The sequence below is a fragment of the Quercus lobata genome, chromosome 4, assembly GCF_001633185.2.
Source record: "Quercus lobata isolate SW786 chromosome 4, ValleyOak3.0 Primary Assembly, whole genome shotgun sequence".
Lineage (NCBI taxonomy): Eukaryota > Viridiplantae > Streptophyta > Magnoliopsida > Fagales > Fagaceae > Quercus > Quercus lobata.
Window position 1 is genome coordinate 4,809,492 of NC_044907.1, and position 18,206 is coordinate 4,827,697.

At 33.0% G+C, this 18,206-nt stretch overlaps 2 protein-coding genes across 2 annotated transcripts; both read right to left on the reverse strand.

Annotated features, from left to right (window-relative positions):
* Nucleotides 1–4,814: 4,814 nt before the first annotated feature.
* LOC115984436 (transcription factor SRM1-like) lies at nucleotides 4,815–6,768 on the reverse strand. The gene is made up of 2 exons (XM_031107461.1): nucleotides 6,380–6,768; nucleotides 4,815–5,112 (listed from the first exon to the last, which is right to left on the reverse strand). The coding sequence occupies exons 1-2, from the start codon at nucleotides 6,766–6,768 to the stop codon at nucleotides 4,815–4,817; spliced, it is 687 nt and encodes a 228-aa protein (XP_030963321.1).
* Nucleotides 6,769–11,651: 4,883 nt separating this feature from the next.
* LOC115984437 (transcription factor SRM1-like) lies at nucleotides 11,652–13,097 on the reverse strand. The gene is made up of 2 exons (XM_031107462.1): nucleotides 12,667–13,097; nucleotides 11,652–11,949 (listed from the first exon to the last, which is right to left on the reverse strand). Exons 1-2 carry the CDS (start codon nucleotides 13,053–13,055, stop codon nucleotides 11,652–11,654), a joined length of 687 nt encoding a protein of 228 aa, XP_030963322.1. The 5' UTR covers nucleotides 13,056–13,097.
* Nucleotides 13,098–18,206: the final 5,109 nt, after the last annotated feature.

Sequence of the window (18,206 nt, forward strand, 5' to 3'; positions counted from 1 at the left end):
TATCCAAAAGTAAAGCTCCAAGTGCATAATATAGGTCTTAAAATAACATAAAAATTAAGGAATATTGTATAAAAATGCAAATGAAAAAGGAAGTCACTTCTATATCTTTAATAATGAGTTAATGACACTAATTAGAAGGTATCGCCGCTTAAAATACTACAAGAGTAATGCTAGAGATACAAACTTTTTACAATAAATTTTACAAACTGCTGATGTGTTGAATAGTTATTAATAAATGAAAAAGTGATGTTAATTGTGAGGTTAGATGAAAACTAATAAGAAATTGGCTACATCAACAGTTTGTAAAAATATTATAAAATAGTTTGTGACTGTAACATTGCTCATACTAAAATGAATCGATAAGAAAGGCATCACTTTGTCCAAGGAAGATGAGTAGCAGATGCAATTGAAGACATGGATGCTACATTTTGTTAGGCACAAGCATTCTCAAACAAGGTTTTCAGACCCTGACCGTTCATTGAATCGTAAAAGGGAGAGGTTCAAGGTTTTTAAAGTCGAACCAAGATCGAACTGGAGTCGAACCGTGATGACATCACAATTAATTTAATAATTAATTAAAGTCTAAATATAGATATTAAATTTTTAAAACTAGCAAAATTGACAATATATCTATATATGTGAGGGAAATTTAATGATTTTCAAGCATATATTCAATAATTAAATAAGAAAGTTAATAAAATAAAATAATAACCATGAAAACATTAAAATTTATTTTAATTTTTCAAGTAAAGTTGAATATCTTTGAAGGATTTTAATTATAATTTTTTTTTATTCTTCGTAAGAGATGGATAATTTAATTAAGAAGAATAAAATTGTGTTAAGTTGTTTTTTTTTTTTTGGAAAAAAAATTGCTAAGGGGTTGGACCGCACGGTTCTCACCGGTTCATGCGATCCAACCCCGGTTTTAGGGGTTCACGAAATTAACAAAAAATCCAGTTCTTTATGCTTAAAAAACCGATTTTCATCTCGGTTCCTAGTTTTCACAGTCTGACCTCCTAGTTCGGTCCGGTCCGGTTCTGAAAACCTTGTTCTCAAAGCGGAGAAAGTGTTTTTGAGCATGATTTGCAATTTGTGTCATGCTTTTTGTCAAAACACAGTGCATCGCTATATAAACTAAATTTTTGATGTAAGATTAAGAATTTTATTTATTCTGGTAACTGTATACATGAGATTATAAAAAATTTGTAAGACGCTTGGTGCTTCTTCCGATTAAACAACAAAGTCATCAACATTAAGAGCCTACTTAGCTAGATATTGTTTGATCTTGTTATGCATGCCGCATTAACTATGTTGAGCATTCTCATCAACAATTGCAAAAAAAAAAAAAAATTAGCATTGACAATTTTAAAACACTACTTTTTCAATTTTAACACCTCATTTTACAATATACCAAACTTCAAAACTTCTATTTTTTTTTACAACTTCATTTAAATATTATTCATTTAAATATTATTTATTCCTTTTTTGTTTTTTGTTTTTTTCATTCTCTCTTTCTTTGGTCTCACTGTCTCTTTCTCTCCTTCTTTGGTCTCACTGTCTCTTTCTCTCCTTCTTGATGACCCACGTTGATGAGACTGATCAAGTCGACGATCCACGTTGGTCACGTCAATGATCCACGAACGCAGACCCACGAACCCAAACCCATGAACTTAGACCCACAAAATCGTCGGAGCACATCATACCATGACCCAAAACGCCAAATTGATAACCCACACAACCACTGCTGAATCTAACATCAAATCACAAACTTAAAAAAGAAAAAGAAAAAGAAGAAACCACTACAATAGAGATTGGCTTGGCTTGATGCTTCGGCCTGGGTTTCATCAAAGAGGGAGGCAGAGACGTTGAGTAGAGGGAGGGAGAGAGCAGAGAAATGGGAGCAAGAATGAGAGACGGAAGAAACGGAAATGAGAGAGAGAAAAGAAAGTCTAGAGAAAGAAGACAAAGAGAGAATATAAAATGATTTTTTTTTTTTTTTTTTTTACAATCTTGCTACAGTGGACTGCTAGAGATAGCAGTCCACTGTAGACGAATTTAAAAGCTTTGATGGAGTTAGCAGTCCACTGTAGACGAATTTAAAAGCTTTGATGGAGTATGCTTTTTAGCATTTATAGCATTTAACATGCTAAAATTTAGCATTTATACCATTTTGCATTCTTAATGAGAATGCTCTTAGGACTTGTTTTAAAGGTACATTATCGGCGCTTCTTCCTATTAAACAACAAAGTCATCAACATTAAGAGCCTACTTAGCTAGATATTGTTTGATCTGTTATGCATGCCGCATTAACTATGTTTAGGACTTGTTTTAAAGGTACAATGTATATGAAGGGGTTTTGCATAAAGCAAAGATGCTATTGCTCATTATATACCAAATAAGCTAAAGCAAATTTTTGAGGGGAAGCTAAAGCAAATCATAATTTATTATAAACTATTAATTGAGTTAAATTCAAATATCATAAAGTGTTCGTAAACAAAATCATGAATACGAAATAATAAATTTAGGCAGTACATTAATCTAGTATTCAATATTCATTATGAATCATTGATTTATTACAAAACAAAGATAATGTATATGACATTTATAAATTCATAAATTAAAATTACTCTACCCAATTAACTTTCACAATCTAATATCAACTATAATTTAGTTACTGATTATTGGCATATATTTGTAAATGGATTAAAAAAATTTGTGTTGTTATATATATACTTTATATAGGAAAAAAAAAATGTTAATCAAGTAATTTGTGAACAAGCTGAAGTTAGTTTAAAAAGAAAATTTTGAATCAAGCTTGAACATATGATCTAGATTAATGGTGAGATTAAACTTGGCTTATTTTCTTTTACATTTGGCAAAAAAGAATTGTGAGGTCTTTGAGGTGAAAACAATATTATTTAAACGTATTTTTTTTTCTTTACTCTATGAATAAAGAGAAAGACTATGAGGTGATTAGTTGTGAAAATCCTAGTTGAATATGATTATATAATAATTAATATCAATTGTGGAATCAATATATGAAGGATCTAGACCACGTCTAATTGTACATGATATATATTTTGTTTTTGTTTTTTTTTTTTTTTTAATACCGGAATTTAGAACTGTGAGCTCACATGCTAATTTTTATGTTAAAAATACATAAAAGGGATGTTGGTGCTATTGTTAAGAACATTATTACCTGCTACTCTGCTATTATAATTAGCATACACAAATTGTTAGTGTTTCAATTTATATCCCCCGAAATGCAAAGTAACCTTATTGTTGTTGTTGTTGTTGTTATTATTATTATTAGGCTAAAATACAAAATTCATCTTCTAAGTTTAACTTCTTCTTTTTTCATTTTAGTCCTATAAGTTTCAGTTTTATCATTTCAGTCCTTAAGTTTCATTCATTTCCAATTGAGTTCTCCGTTAGTTGCTACCATCCACTTACTAAAACTACGTCGTTTTGATTTTTTATTTAAATTTCTTAATTTCAAGAAAACTGAAAAACATTAATTTAAAAAATAAATAAATAAATTACTCATGGGAACGACGTCGTCCCTAGCCACTAAATAACAAAAATAATCCCCACCCCCATTGACAAAAACAAAACTACTCTGAGGAGAAGAGATGCAAGTGTTAAATACAACTTTTTAGGACGGAGAGACCGAGATCGACACTGCTGGGAATGTTTCACGGTCAAGTTACAAGGCTCAAATTCAAATCACTCCTTTTCTATAAATTTCCCCATGTCTGCAGGTCCAGATTGCACTTTGGAATGTTATTAATTTTTAGATTACCTTTTATTTGCAAAGTTTAGAATTTCCTTGGAAAACCTTTCAAGATTTGAAATAGAATTGTTGTTTTATGGGACAAGGAAATCGTTGAGAGATTCTTGATGCATGATTAATGGGAGCATTTTGGTATTGGCCATACGAGTCTGTTTCAAAATCCAGAGTGCCAAAGAAGCGAAACTGTTCAAAACCCATAGAATTTCTTAGATATCGATGGGGGTGGGGATTATTTTTGTTATTCAGTGGATTAGGGAACGACGTCGTTCTCTTGAGTAATTTAGTTCGTTTTTTAGTTTTTTTGAAATTAAAAAATAATAATTTAAAAATCCAAAACAATGCTGTTTTAATAAGTGGATGGCAGCAAATAACGGAACATTAATAAAAGACTTAATTGGGAACAAATGAAACTTAGAGGATTGAAATGACAAAATCCAAATTTAAAGGACTAAAATGAAAAAACGTGAAACTTAGAAGGTGACTTTTTTTGACTTTATTATTATTATTAAATTTTCAAACACCACAATCATAAATGTAGTAGGAAAAAAAGAACCATAAAAAAAAAATATTGAAAATAACATGCCCAAAATATGACTAGAAGGCTTTCTTCTTTTTTCTCCTTCCTTCTAGTTCTCGCTCTCCACCTTTAAACGCAAGTATCTTTTTTTTTTTAAAAACGCAATTCCTATTCACTAATGATAAACAAGATGTCTATAGTCATGACTTATGATGATCAATGGGATGATGGAATCATGGAATATGTGAAACGAGGCATATAGAAATTATACATTAAACGAACTATTAAAGAATCTCAACTATATGACACATTCACACATATAATATAATCTAGATAAAAACAACAAAATTCAATCCATACTAAATTGCTAACATCCACATTCATCTATGATATCCCAAAATAAAGGCTCCAAGTGCAATATAGGTCTTAACATAACATAAAAATTTAAAACTACAGAATATTATATAAAAGCAACAAATGAAAAAAGAAGTTCCCTCTATGTCTTCAATGATGAAACTTATTAGAAGGGTACGCAAAATAAGATGGATGAATAGGAAACGCATCACTCTGCATAGGAAGATGTGTAGCCGATGCAATTGGAGACATGGGTACATCTTTGGAAGTTGAGGCCTTGCTTGATCCAAAGGAGTATGTTACATTTTGTTGGGCGTGAGTCTTCTCGAGGCGAAGAAAGTATTTTTGGGCATGACTTGCAATTTGTGTATTGTTCTTTGTTGAAACATGCCTTGCAATGCTTTTCCAATCTCCCTTACCATATATCTTTAAACCCTCTTCGAACAGCCTGTTTATAGAGATTGAGGAATTAAGAACCAAAAAAAAAAAAAAAAAAAAATTCATTCATTCCCATGAACGTATGATGCATGAGATGTATAAGTACACGTATCAAAGCGGAGCCAGACAACAAATATCAAAATAAAATTAACAACAAAATTTTTATCAATATTACGTTAATTGAGTTCTAAAAAGAATAAATATTTCCTTAGACAATGATAAGGATAAAAATAGTACTCATTCATACAAGGCATAAAGCTGACGATTTTAAATAAGCCATCAGGCATAAGCTGACGGGTATAGCTAGAACCGTTAGCTTCCTCATGTAGTAGTCAACGACTGATGTTCTAGATTAAGGGAATGAGGGAAGATGTTTACTTGCTACCCACGATTGCATATATAAGGAAATACTTTGCCCTCTACGTTTGTTGCTACTCAAAGGATCCCTATAAGGAAAGGATTCCGCCAAATACGCCCAAGAAGACTTCTATAAGGAGAAGACTTCTATAAGGAAAAGACTTCTGCATCAAGGAAGAGATGTCAATCCCTTACTACTATAAAAGCCTCAATACTCTCACTAGCCAAGGTACGCATAATTTACCCTCTCTAGCACTTTAGAATTGTGAGAATAGTTCTAACTTGACTTTCGGAGGGTATTTGGCCAGCACCACACCGGTTCTCTCAGTTAGGTCTTCTCTTTTTGTTGTGCATGTGCTATTTCGAGTGTGCGAGGACTGTGTAGCTTATTGGTGATTTTTTCGACATTATCAGACAACATAGCTAATAACAAATTTCGTACTAGCTAGTATGCCAACCCACAAATTTTGACCAATCATGTTTCATTTGATCAATGAGTTTTCTATTTTCTGTTTACTATTTATTTTCAAATAAAGATCATATTGTTTTCATGTATATTGATATACGTACCTTAAGAAAAAGAAGAAGAAGAAGATATATATATATATATATATATATATTTATTTATTTATTTATTTATCATGTATAAAACGCTAGACCTTCTATTGAAGGGAGAGAAAATAATATCTATCATGGTTTAGGGTTCACTCCACCATGTTAACAAGTCCACAAGATACATATGGATTTAAATTCTCTACATACTATCTACAAATCTGAGTAAGTATTCAAAATTTACTTATTCAAAGAAAAACATGCTAGAGCTAAGTCTTAGTAAAAAAATGTATATTATATATATGAACAGATTCACACTAATGATAGCATAACAAAAACAAGGACAAGTAAAAGTTTTTGATACAGACTCATGTTCTTCTTTGGTCCATTGATCCCCCATTCCTCTTCTCTTCTTTGGTTTTTCTTCCACAGCAGATGCTACTTCTTTTCCTTTTTTCTTCTTAATGGGTATTTCTTCAACAATTTCACCAATTTCACTGTTCCCATAGTTAGGTACCTCAATGAAACTTGGCCTATGCCTTATAAATACTCCTTCAATTAACGACCCGTAGTGTTCCTTAATATCTAGTATACTTTTCGATGGTAGCTCACGAGCAATTCTATCGAAAATATGTGGACAATCAAGAGGAATTTCTTTGATCAATTCCTCAAATTTCTTATTCTCTTCAGGACTCCACACAGCTCGTGGTGGTGATTTGAGATTGTAACGAAGATCTGAAGAAAGCAATGAATTCATGGTGACAAACAAAAATAGAAGAATAAAGGACTAGTGTATGGTATTGGTAGTTGTACTAGAAGAGAAGGAAGTTATTCTTATATAGAGGCTCGGTTATGGTTTGGGTTTACATGTCCTATTCAGACAAGGATTAAGGGTTTACTTGGCAGTCAAATAACTCATAGTCAGATAAGGATTACGTTAAGGAATGTGTTGGCATGCAATGCAAAGATCAAAATTTACCTTTCTTAATGCATTCCAAACCTGTGTCGACAAACTTACATTGCGACGGCCATTGAAGCCATAGCCCAAACCCATAAATTATTATTGTTTTATTAATAAATCAGAAGGCAAATATGTGTCATGCTCTTTTCCAAACACAGTGCATTGTAATGCTTTTTTATTTTATTTTATTTATTTATTTAAATTTTAATATTTTATATAAACTAATTTTTTGATGTGAGATTAGCTAGGATCAATTTTATTTTTTCTGGTAAACTGTATACATGAGATTATAAAAAATTTGTAAAAACCTCGATGCTTCTTCCAATTAAACAATAAAATTATCAACAGAAAGAACCTACTTAGCTTGGTATTGTTTGATCTTGTTATGCATGCCACGTTGACTATGTTGAGGACTTGTTTTGAAGGTACAATGTACATGAAGGGGTTTTGCATAAAGCAAGTCAAAATTAATGATAAACTAAAAATTGAGTTAAATTCAAATATCAATAAAGTGTTCGGAAACAAACTCATGAGTATCAGAGTGAAAACAATAAATTTAGAAAGTATATTAGTCTTGTATTCATTAAGAATCATTGATTTATTACAAAACAAAGATAATGTATATGACAGTTATAAACTTATAATTCATAAATAAATTAAAAATTATTCTATTCAATTAACTTTCATAATGTAATATCAACTATAATTTAGTTATTGATTATTTGCATATATTTGTAAATGGATAAAAAAAAATTAGTGTTATTATATACTTTATATAGGAAAAATGTTAATAAAGTAATTTGTGAATAAGTTCAAGTTAGTTTAATTTTTTTTAATCAAGCTTAAACATATAATTTTGATTAATGGTGAGACTAAAGTTAGCTTATTTTAATTTCTTTTATATTTGGCCAAAAAGAATTGTGAGGTCTTTTAGGTAAAAGCAATATATTTAATTGTATTTTTTTTTCTTTACTCTATGAACAAAGAGAAAGACTATGAGGTGATTAGTTGTGAAAATCCAAGTTGAATATGATTGTATAATAATCAATATCCATTGTGGAATCAATATTTGAAGGGTCTATGTGTTCAGGTTACCAATTGCACTATGTGATGACATGACTTCAATGGTTTGAAATTTTGGTGGGGGCAAAATTACGAGCAGTCTAAAATGACATGGCTAAGTTGGAACAAGATGTGTCTACCTAAGGAAGAAGGGGGTTTGGGGTTTCAAGATTTAAGGGTATTCAATACTGTCCTATTGGCAAAGCAAGGCTAGCGTTTACAAACATGCAAAAATTCTTTGATTCACTGAATGTTTAAAGCTAGATATTTCCCTCATGGTGACTTCCTATCCGCTGAATTAGGTCACCACCCATCATATGCTTAGAGAAGCATTTTCTCTACTTAATCAGTTGTCTCTAATGGTCACTGATGGTAGGAGGGGAATGACGAATCTACTAGGATTTGCAATGATAGATGGCTTCCAAATCCATTCACTTTCAAGCTCACTTCACCACTGGTTGGACTACCTTTTAATGCATAGGTGAGCTCCCTCATTGAGCCTTTGGATAAATGCTGGCATATAGACATGGTTAGATAGACTTTCTCTCCTGATGATGCCATCTCAATCTTGGGCATCCCTTAGTGCTAGATTATCAAATGATCGATTGTTATGGGCTTTTTCCCCCAAAGGACATTTCATGGTTCGCAACGCATACAAGATTGTTCTATCCTTTACTACTTCTGGTTTGGTTCTTGGACCTTCCAATGGGCAAAACAGTGGAGTGTTTTGGAAATCTTTGTGTGGCCTTAATGTTCCAAACAAGATTAAAAACTTTGCATGGCGTGCAAGCCATAATATACTTCCAACCAAAGCCAAACTTTGTCATTAGAAAGTCTTAGACAATCCAACATGTGAGGCTTGCAAAAGCAAAAAGCAGTGGGCACCTATTTTGGCAATGTGACAATGCTCGATAAATATGGACATTCTCTGGAGTTCCGATTGACTCAAGTGGGGTACATTTCAATGAGTTCGTTGATCTTTTATGGCATTTAAAGTTTGTGCAGCATGTTGGCAATGAAATCTTAGAATTAGTCATCATTATTGCTTGGAGCATTTGGTTCAATTAGAATGAAGTTTGTCAAGGGAAAGCTAATCAATCGGTTAGTATAATTATTCACAAAATTAACCAGATTAGTGATAAAGGAATCTTAGGTGGCAAACTTTTGGCCTTCAAGATCATCTATGAATGAAGTGGAACTGTGGATCAAACACCTCCATGGTATAAAATCAACACAGATGGAGCGGTTTTTCTTCAACAGCAGGCAAAGGGTGTGGGCATGGTTATTCGTGATCATGAAGGCAAGGTGGTGGCTGCATTAAGCAATAAGCTTCATTACTCTCTGTGGCCTTTAGAAGTTGAAGTGAAAGCAATGGAGGAAGTTGTGGAGTTTGTCTAGGATGTTGGTATTTAGGATGCGCACTTTGAGAGTGGCTCACTTATACTCTCTAATGCTATTCAAGGCCTGTGTAATCCACTAGAAGCCATCTCTAATGTTGTCACTGGGATTTGTCATAGACTGCAAGATTTTAGATTTGTGTTTATGTCCCATGTTAGTCGTAGTGGAAATAAACCATGCATATTTTAGCTCAAAATGCCAAAGGCATTAGTAGTTTTTTAGAGCACTCATAGCAGTGGTGCTAAATAGCTATATTGCTAAAAATATAGCTATTAATCACAAAAGGAGAGCTGCAGCAGTGGAGGTAAAGTTAAAAAATTTAGCTTCTCCGCTACAATGCACATCTATCTTTAGATGTGCACTGTAGCTCAAAGGTAAAAAAAAAAAAAAAAAAAAAAAAAAAAAAAAAAAAAAAATCATATTTTAATTGATTTCTCTCTCCTCTTTTATTAAATTAAGCTTTTCTCTCTCATTCTTTCTTTTCTCTTCTTGTTCACATTGACTCTTTCTTCTTCACCGAACAACAACCTAGCACTTCTCCCTTTCAATTTTTTTTTTTTTTTTTATTTTCCTTCCTCCAGCCATTTTTTCTTTATTTTTCTTACTACTTCACCTTTCTTCTTCACTGAACCCAGCCCTTCTCTTCTCCACCTTCATTTTCTTATTTCTTTCTTCCTCCAACTCCTCACCACTCCTTAGCCACTGCTCGCCAAGCCGCCAGCGACCCAAGTCCTAAGCCGTTGCCAACACAAGTCCCAAGCCACCGATGACCCAAACCTGGTGATGGTGGGTTTTTTTTTTTTTTTAAATCAAAGTTGTGGGTGGTGGTTGTTGAGGTGGGTTTATGGTGGTGGTGGTGGGTTGTTGATTGGGTTGTGTTTGTAGTCTGTGTTCGTGGTGGTGATGGGTTGTCCCAAGCCATTACTGTTGGCTGTGGCAGTGGTGTGGGTTTTTTTGGTTGGTTGTCCTTGGGTTTTTTTTTTTACTGGATTTGTGGGTTTGTTGAATTTTGGTTATTTTTATGTGTGATTTTGGTTGGTTTTTGAGATGATTTTGTTGCAAAATTGATGGATTTAGGTTGTGTTAATGGTGGCCTGTGGATAGTGGAGGTGGTTATGGTTGTGGGTGGCAGTGGAGGTGGCTGGGGTTTTGGGTTTGCTTCGTGTTCTTCAGAATCCTTAGATGATTGGTGTTTTTTTTTTTTTTTTTTTTTGGGCAGTGGGGTGTATTATTTTATTGTGGTAAATAAATTATTTTATTTTGATGTTTATATTATTTTATTGTGTTGAAAGCTAAAATAGATCCACTGCTGTAGGATGTTTTGTAAAATGAGTAGGTAAAATAGATAAAGTGACTTTTTGTAGTGTCAAATAGCTTAAAAAATAGCTTCACTGCTATGGATGCTCTTAACTTGGGTAGAGGAGAATCCAATTATCATTGAGTTGGCTTTAACTTAGGATGTATTGAATTTATCTTCATCTTAACAAAGTTATCGGTCTTTTCATAATATATATGTGTGTGTGTGAAGGGTCTAGACCACGTCTAATTGTACATGATATATATATATATATATATATATATATATTTGTACCGGAATTTAGATTTGTGAGAGCTCCCATGCTAAATTCTTTTAGTGTTAAAAATACATAAAAGGGGGTGTTAGAGCTATTTTTATGAACATTATTACCTGCTAATCCGCTAGTATGATTAGCATACACAAATTGTTAGTGGTTCAATTTATATCCCCCTCAAATGCAAAGTAACCTATTCAAGGACCACCATCATGCGTGTAGTAGAAAAAAAGAACCATAAAAAAATATTGAAAATAATTTTTTTTTTTCGTTCGTTCTCATTCTCCACTTTTAAACACGTGTCTTAAAAAAACACAATTTCAATTCATTAATGGTAAACAAGATGTCCACATTCATGACTTATGGTGATCAATGGGATCATTATACGGAATCACACAATATGTGAAAGGAGTCATATAATTATAAATTATGTGAACTGTAAAAAACACTCAACTATATGACATATTCACACATATAATCTAGAAAAAAACAATAAAATTCAATATGTTATAACATCCACATTCATGAATGATATCTAAAAGTAAAGGCTCCAAGTACATAATATAGGTCTTAAAATAACATAAAAATTTAAGATTACGGCATATTATATAAAAACAACAAATGAAAAAGGAAGTTCCTTCCATGTCTTCAATAATGAAACTCATTAGAAGGGCACATAGAGTAAGATGGATGAATGAAAAACGCATCACTCTGCACAGGAAGATAGGTAGCTGATGCAGTTGGAGACATTGGTGCATCTTTGGAAGTTGAGGCCTTACTTGATCCAAAGGAGTATGTTGCATTTTGTTGGGCATGAGTTTTCTCGAGGCGAAGAAAGTATTTTTGGGCATGACTTGCAATTTGTGTATTGTTCTTTGTCGAAACATGCCTTGCAATGCTTTTCCAATCTCCCTTACCATATATCATTAAACCCTCTTCGAACAACCTGTTTATAGAGATCGAGGAAGAACCATAAAAAAAAAAAATAATAAAAAAAAAAAAAATTAAGAATTTCATTCATTCCGTGAAAGTATGATGCATGAGATGTATAAGTATACGTATCAAAGTGGAGCCAGACAAAACATATCAAAGTAAAATTAACAACAAAATTTCCATCAATATTACGTTAATTAAATTATAAAAAAGAATAATTATTTCCTTAGACAACATGGCTAGTACTATAATGCCAACCCACTAAATTTATGTCCATCACGTTTGATCAAAGGGCTTTCTTTTCTATTTACTATTTATTTTTAAATAAAGATCTTATTGTTTTCACATATATCAATATACATACCTTAAGAAAAAAAAAAAAGGAGAAAAAAAGAATAAGAAGAAGAAGAAGTAATTGAGTACGTGTGTATGTATATATATCATGAATTAAACACTAAACTCCCTTTTTTTGAAGGGAGAAAAAATAATATCTATCATGTTTTAGGGTTCACTCGGGTTCACTCCACCATGTTAACAAGTCTACAAGATACATATGGATTTAATTTCTCTACATACTATCTACAAATCTGAATTAGTATTCAAAATTTACTTGTTCAAAGAAAAACATGCTAGCGCCAAGTCTAAATAAAAAGAATGTATGTTATATATATGAACAGATTCACACTAACAAAAGCAAGAACAAGTAAAAACAAAAGTTTTTGACACATACTCATGTTCTTCTTTGGTCCATTGATCCCCCATTCCTCGTTTCTTCTTGGGTTTTTCTTCCACAGCAGGTGCTACTTCTTTTCCTTTTTTCTTCTTATTGGGTATTTCTTCAACAATTTCACCAATTTCACTGTTCCCATAGTTAGGTACCTCAATGAAACTTGGCCTATGCCTTATAAATACTCCTTCAATTAACGACCCGTAGTGTTCCTTAATATCTAATATACTTTTCGATGGTAGCTCACGAGCAATTTTCTCGAAAATATGTGGACAATCAAGAGGAATTTCTTTGATCAATTCCTCAAATTTCTTATTCTCTTCAGGACTCCACACAGCTCGTGGTGGTGATTTGAGATTGTAACGAAGATCTGAAGAAAGCAATGAATTCATGGTGACAAACAAAAATAGAAGAATAAAGGACTAGTGTATGGTATTGGTAATTGTAATAGAAGAGAAAGAGGTTATTCTTATATAGAGGCTCGGTTATGGTTTGGGTTTACATGTCCTATTCAGACAAGGATTAAGGGTTTACTTGGCAGCAGTCAAAAAACTCCTGATCAGATAAGGATTACATCAAGGAAGTGTTGGCATGCAATGCAAAGATCAAAATTTACGTTTCTTTTAATGCATTCCAAACTTGTATCGATAATTACATTGCCACCGCCATTGAAGCCATAGCCCAAACCCATAAATTATTATTATTATTTTATTAATAAATCAATAAAAGGCAATTTTTGTGTAAGAATTTAACAAAAAAAATTTTAATTACGTTAGTTTTTCCAAAATAATAATAATACTAGATAATGTAATTTTTTTATGGAAAACAAATCTGTTATAGATTGCCACTTAATCAATGACACGGCAGTCAAAATTTTTGCTAGGTTTAATTTGTAGGTTTTCTTTAAATTAATTTTATCCTCCGGGTGTGCCATACCCACCAAATTGGGATATTATAATTAAGGGTGACAAAATTTTACACGACTTAATGAAAAGACACAAAGTTAGTAGGTTATAAGTTTAACGAGTTTGTATCATATTCGGGTTGACGCAACTAACCTGTTTGGTAAATGTATTGTGTTCGTGTCCAACTCACGAAACCCCTTTGATTTGTTTGATCCGTTTAATTAAATGTTATTTGATCAAAATACCCTTTTAATAATCCTAAGTATATAAACTTATTAATTGTTGTGATTTATTTTATTTGACCAATTGTGATTGATTATTTGTGATGTTAAGAAGTTTTTACTTTTGAATTATTATCTATGATGCAGTTTCTATATTAATTATATTTTTTTAATTTTTTTTTGGTCAAATTGCCATGTGAATTAGTTGGCAGTCCAAGAAAAGAATTCCTAGCCGGAAAAGGATTTTGTTAAAAACTTAAAGGTGTTCTGACACAGTGACATGCGGTGTCATAAAACTACAATTCCTAGCCGAAGAAGGATTTCGTTAAAGAAGAGAAGGAGTGATTCTTGCTTTTTCAATTTTGAAAATTTGACTAGTTAATTTATAAAATGTTCTCCTGATTTGCATCTAATGGGAACTTTACATGAAAATTTGGGAACATAATCATCAATGACTCTGCAAGTTCACTACAAAAAAAGAGGGCTATAGCCACGCTTGAAAAACACAGCTATAGCCTATAGCTGCGTTTCCAAATATGGCCTATACTGTGCAACTATAGCCCCTTGCAGGGACCTAGAGCTGCGTTTCTAAAAACGCGGCTCTAGATCGTTGTATAGCTACGTTTTTTTTAGCCCTATAGTTGCGTTTTTCCACATCCATAGGTTCGGGACCTATAACTACGTTTTGTAGAAAACACGGCTATAGACTCGGTTTGAGCTGCGTTTCAAACATGGCTATAGTCTGAGGACCTATAGCTGCGTTTTATAGGAAACGCGGCTATACTACGATCTAGAGTCACGTTTATAGAAACGCAGCTCAAATTGGGCCTATAGCTGTGCTTTAAACAAAACGTGGCTATAAGTCTCGCATTTATAGGGTGTGTAAAAATGCGGCTATAGGGTTTCCAAAACGTAGCTAGATACCCCGACAGTGGTTTTCCTGTAGCCGCGTTTCTAAAATGCGGCTATAGGTTTTTTTTTTTTTTTTTTCTTCCTTAGCACATTACTGCCCAAAATAAGACCTGTAATTCCTGCCAACACTCAGATGCAACCAATTAGAACCAACAAAACAAATTGCATAAACAAATAATTACCAAAATATTAATTACATAAACGAAATAATTACATAAACAAAACAATTAAGTTCGTTGCCAAAAGATTAATTACATAAAGAAATAATTACATATAAAATACAAGTTCCCAACAAACTTTGGTTTTTACATCACAAAATGCATATCCCTCAACGAATTTCCAGCAAGCATCATGGTACAGCCAATTACCTGTGACAATGAGAACATCGGAAATAAGCTAACGTTTTAAGCTAAAACAAATAGACTCTAAACAAAACCAAGTATTTTGCTAACTGCACTTTAACAAGGTCAACATCCCTTAAATTTTTAGAGTCTTTTTGCTGTAAATCCATTTAAAAGCATAGCATCTTAAAACAAGACTGAGAGTGAGACATAGTTCACTAGCTGCACTTTTAAAGGTTTAAATCTTTCCAAACTCTATACAGTATCATAGATTCCACTCTCTTCAAATTCATATATATACATACATTTACATAATCCATATTCACTGCCATTTTATAAATATAACAACAAATGTTATAATTTCTTAGATGGAATGCTACCTTCCAATAAGGTCTTTTCACATTCAAGCTCACTAGTCATCAAATTTCAATTCTTTCAAGTTTCAACAATAAAATGCGAACAATACTCCATGTCGAGTATACCATGTTTTAATTAACCACATTGCTATTATTATCCTTCCTTTAAAAAAATTAAATTAATAATGGAGTACGTGGTTGACATTTAGCAAGTGTAAAAAGACATGGTTGACATTTTCTAATCTGATTTTATGTCTTATAATACATCTACTTCCCTACTTCTTGCTTCATAATTTGATTTTTTGTTTTTAATTTTTTCCCAATATAATCGTATATGTTACAACGAATAGTTGTATTTGTTTTACGAAATGATTCACAGTTTCATTCCCATGGAGAGTCCCCATCAAGCACTGCCATCCTGAATATATTAAAAGCATCGTATTAATATCACATAACAATGTATTGCAAAAAGTAGTGTTTTGCTAAATACACCTTCAATTTGGTACCTGAGACATTGACAAATCAGGTACACTGCCGGTAAGTTGGGCGAACATTGCATTTATGCACGTCATCACTTCGGCCATTTGTTTTTGGTGCCTTGCTTCTGATTCTTGGTACCTTGCTTCTGATTGGGCAAGTTGTTCTTGTACTTGGGCTAGTTGCTCAGTCAGTCTAAAGGATTTTTTCTCCAACTCCGAAATCCTTTGGGTTGTTCTGCTTGACAACTATGCAGTCGAGGTAAACTGTGAAGCATTTGTGGCGCTTCTTCTAGATGGGGTGATTCCAAGTCCCACCCCACGTAAACGTCCAAGGCGCCTTAGACCAAACACCTGAGCATATGCATCATCTTTGGACTAGAGAATTCCACTACCAGGCTCTCCTTATAGTCGCATGCCCTGTTGGCTCAAAAGTTCTTTCATTCTATTCTGTACGTTTTCCCACAAAAATCAAATAACATATTACACACCATAAACAATACAAACACAAAATACACTAAAATTCGATTAAAATTGTGCTTACTATGTTCTCTTGCACTTGGGGAGTAACAGCAGTCCCATCTCTCCTACGGTATACTTTTAGATACACATCTGCGCACTCGATCGGAGCCCAGTTAGCTTTCATCTACATGATGAACAAAATTTCATACAATAAACACAATTGCTCTCAGATTTGTCATGTTGTTTATCATTTGCATTGACTAAGGTGTTCATGAATTCTAAGTTTATATCTACCACCAACAAGAAAATAATTAAAAGAGTATTTTCAACATTTAGTGTGATTCAAAAGCATAAAATCAGCTTATGTGGTACACGAATACAGTAGCACTTGTAATGCATTTCTTACCATGTCATCAGAAATTTGTGCAAAACTTTGAGCCCCAAATATTGCTATCTCCTTCTGTTTACCTCGACTGACCTTGTTCTTGTTACTTAATGTTTGCAACCACATTACCGGCAAAGTATATGAAAACTAAGAAAAAAAAATGGCAAACCAACCCAACTCATCAATCCTTAAACCCACCGAGTTAGGTCAGGTTGGAGCAGCTACAGCAGATTGGTGGATTGAACTATGGTATTGATAAACTAGCTAAGAAAAAATAAAACATACATGTGTGATGTGTATATGAGATTAAAGGGAAGTCATCATCTTCCTAAGTGTTCCCCCCTCCCCTCTATCTCTCATGAACATAATCTTCCTAAACTTGCAGATTTGGTCCTCTCCCTTATGTTTCAAACTAGTCCACTATCTTTTAAAATGCTTCTATTTAGTTCCTATACTTTTAAGGTCCTCGATGTCAATTATTGGATGGAGAAGACAGACATGGCAAATAATTGAGTTGTTACAGAGCTTCACTCAAGTGATTCCATATTCCATAAACACACGTACACATAACTGATTCCTTACACAAATACGTATACGAAGTGCTTGTAGACCCACCTACCCATCCACACACACACATAGAAACAGTGAAACACTCCCACCCACCCATCAATTCACACTCATTCATGCTGAGTACACAACCTAATCTTATTTTTGCAAAACCAAAAGTACTCTGAATTCTAAGGCTAATAGTTTAACAAAAATTAGATAATGACACCCCCCCCCACCAACCAGAAGCAAAATTTAAATAAACTTTAGACGAAAATTGTAGCTCATTCCAAAATTCTCAAAAATTCATTAAAAAAAAAAAAAAACTTCTTTGGAATTTTCGATACTATGTAATGACCTTGCCTCCTGCAACTAAATCACTGATTCAGATTTACAATCACAAACATAATAAACAGACATACAGAGACAAAGATAGAGAGAAAGAGAGAGATACCAATGGAGCTAAGAGCCTGTGTTGTTGAGGTGGATACGTTGACTACTGTGAAGAACAAACCTCGTGAGATTGAGACTTGGAGGAACAATTCCTACAAATAGGCCTATATAAATGAAGCACATAATTAAAATTCCTAGTAATTATCCATTACCAAAAGATTTAACAAAAAGTAGTAGATATATTATAATAGAAAAACCCTAGATTAAAATTAAAAATTATAAATAAAAATTATAAACCAACAGCCTAGAACCTCAAATCTGCAAACCCTAACCCTAATAGTTTAAATTTGTGGTGCTCAAATTTTACATAATGAACCAAATCAACCTATAGCCCCCCAAAAATCCATAACTCCATGTGCTTAAATCTGCCAAAAAAAAAACCAGAGAGAATTTGCGCTCTGTTTGTTTCTCGGGAAAGAATGAAAGAGTGTGATGAAGAGACCTTGCGATTTTAGGGATTTTCCTCCATTCCTTCCTGAAAACCAA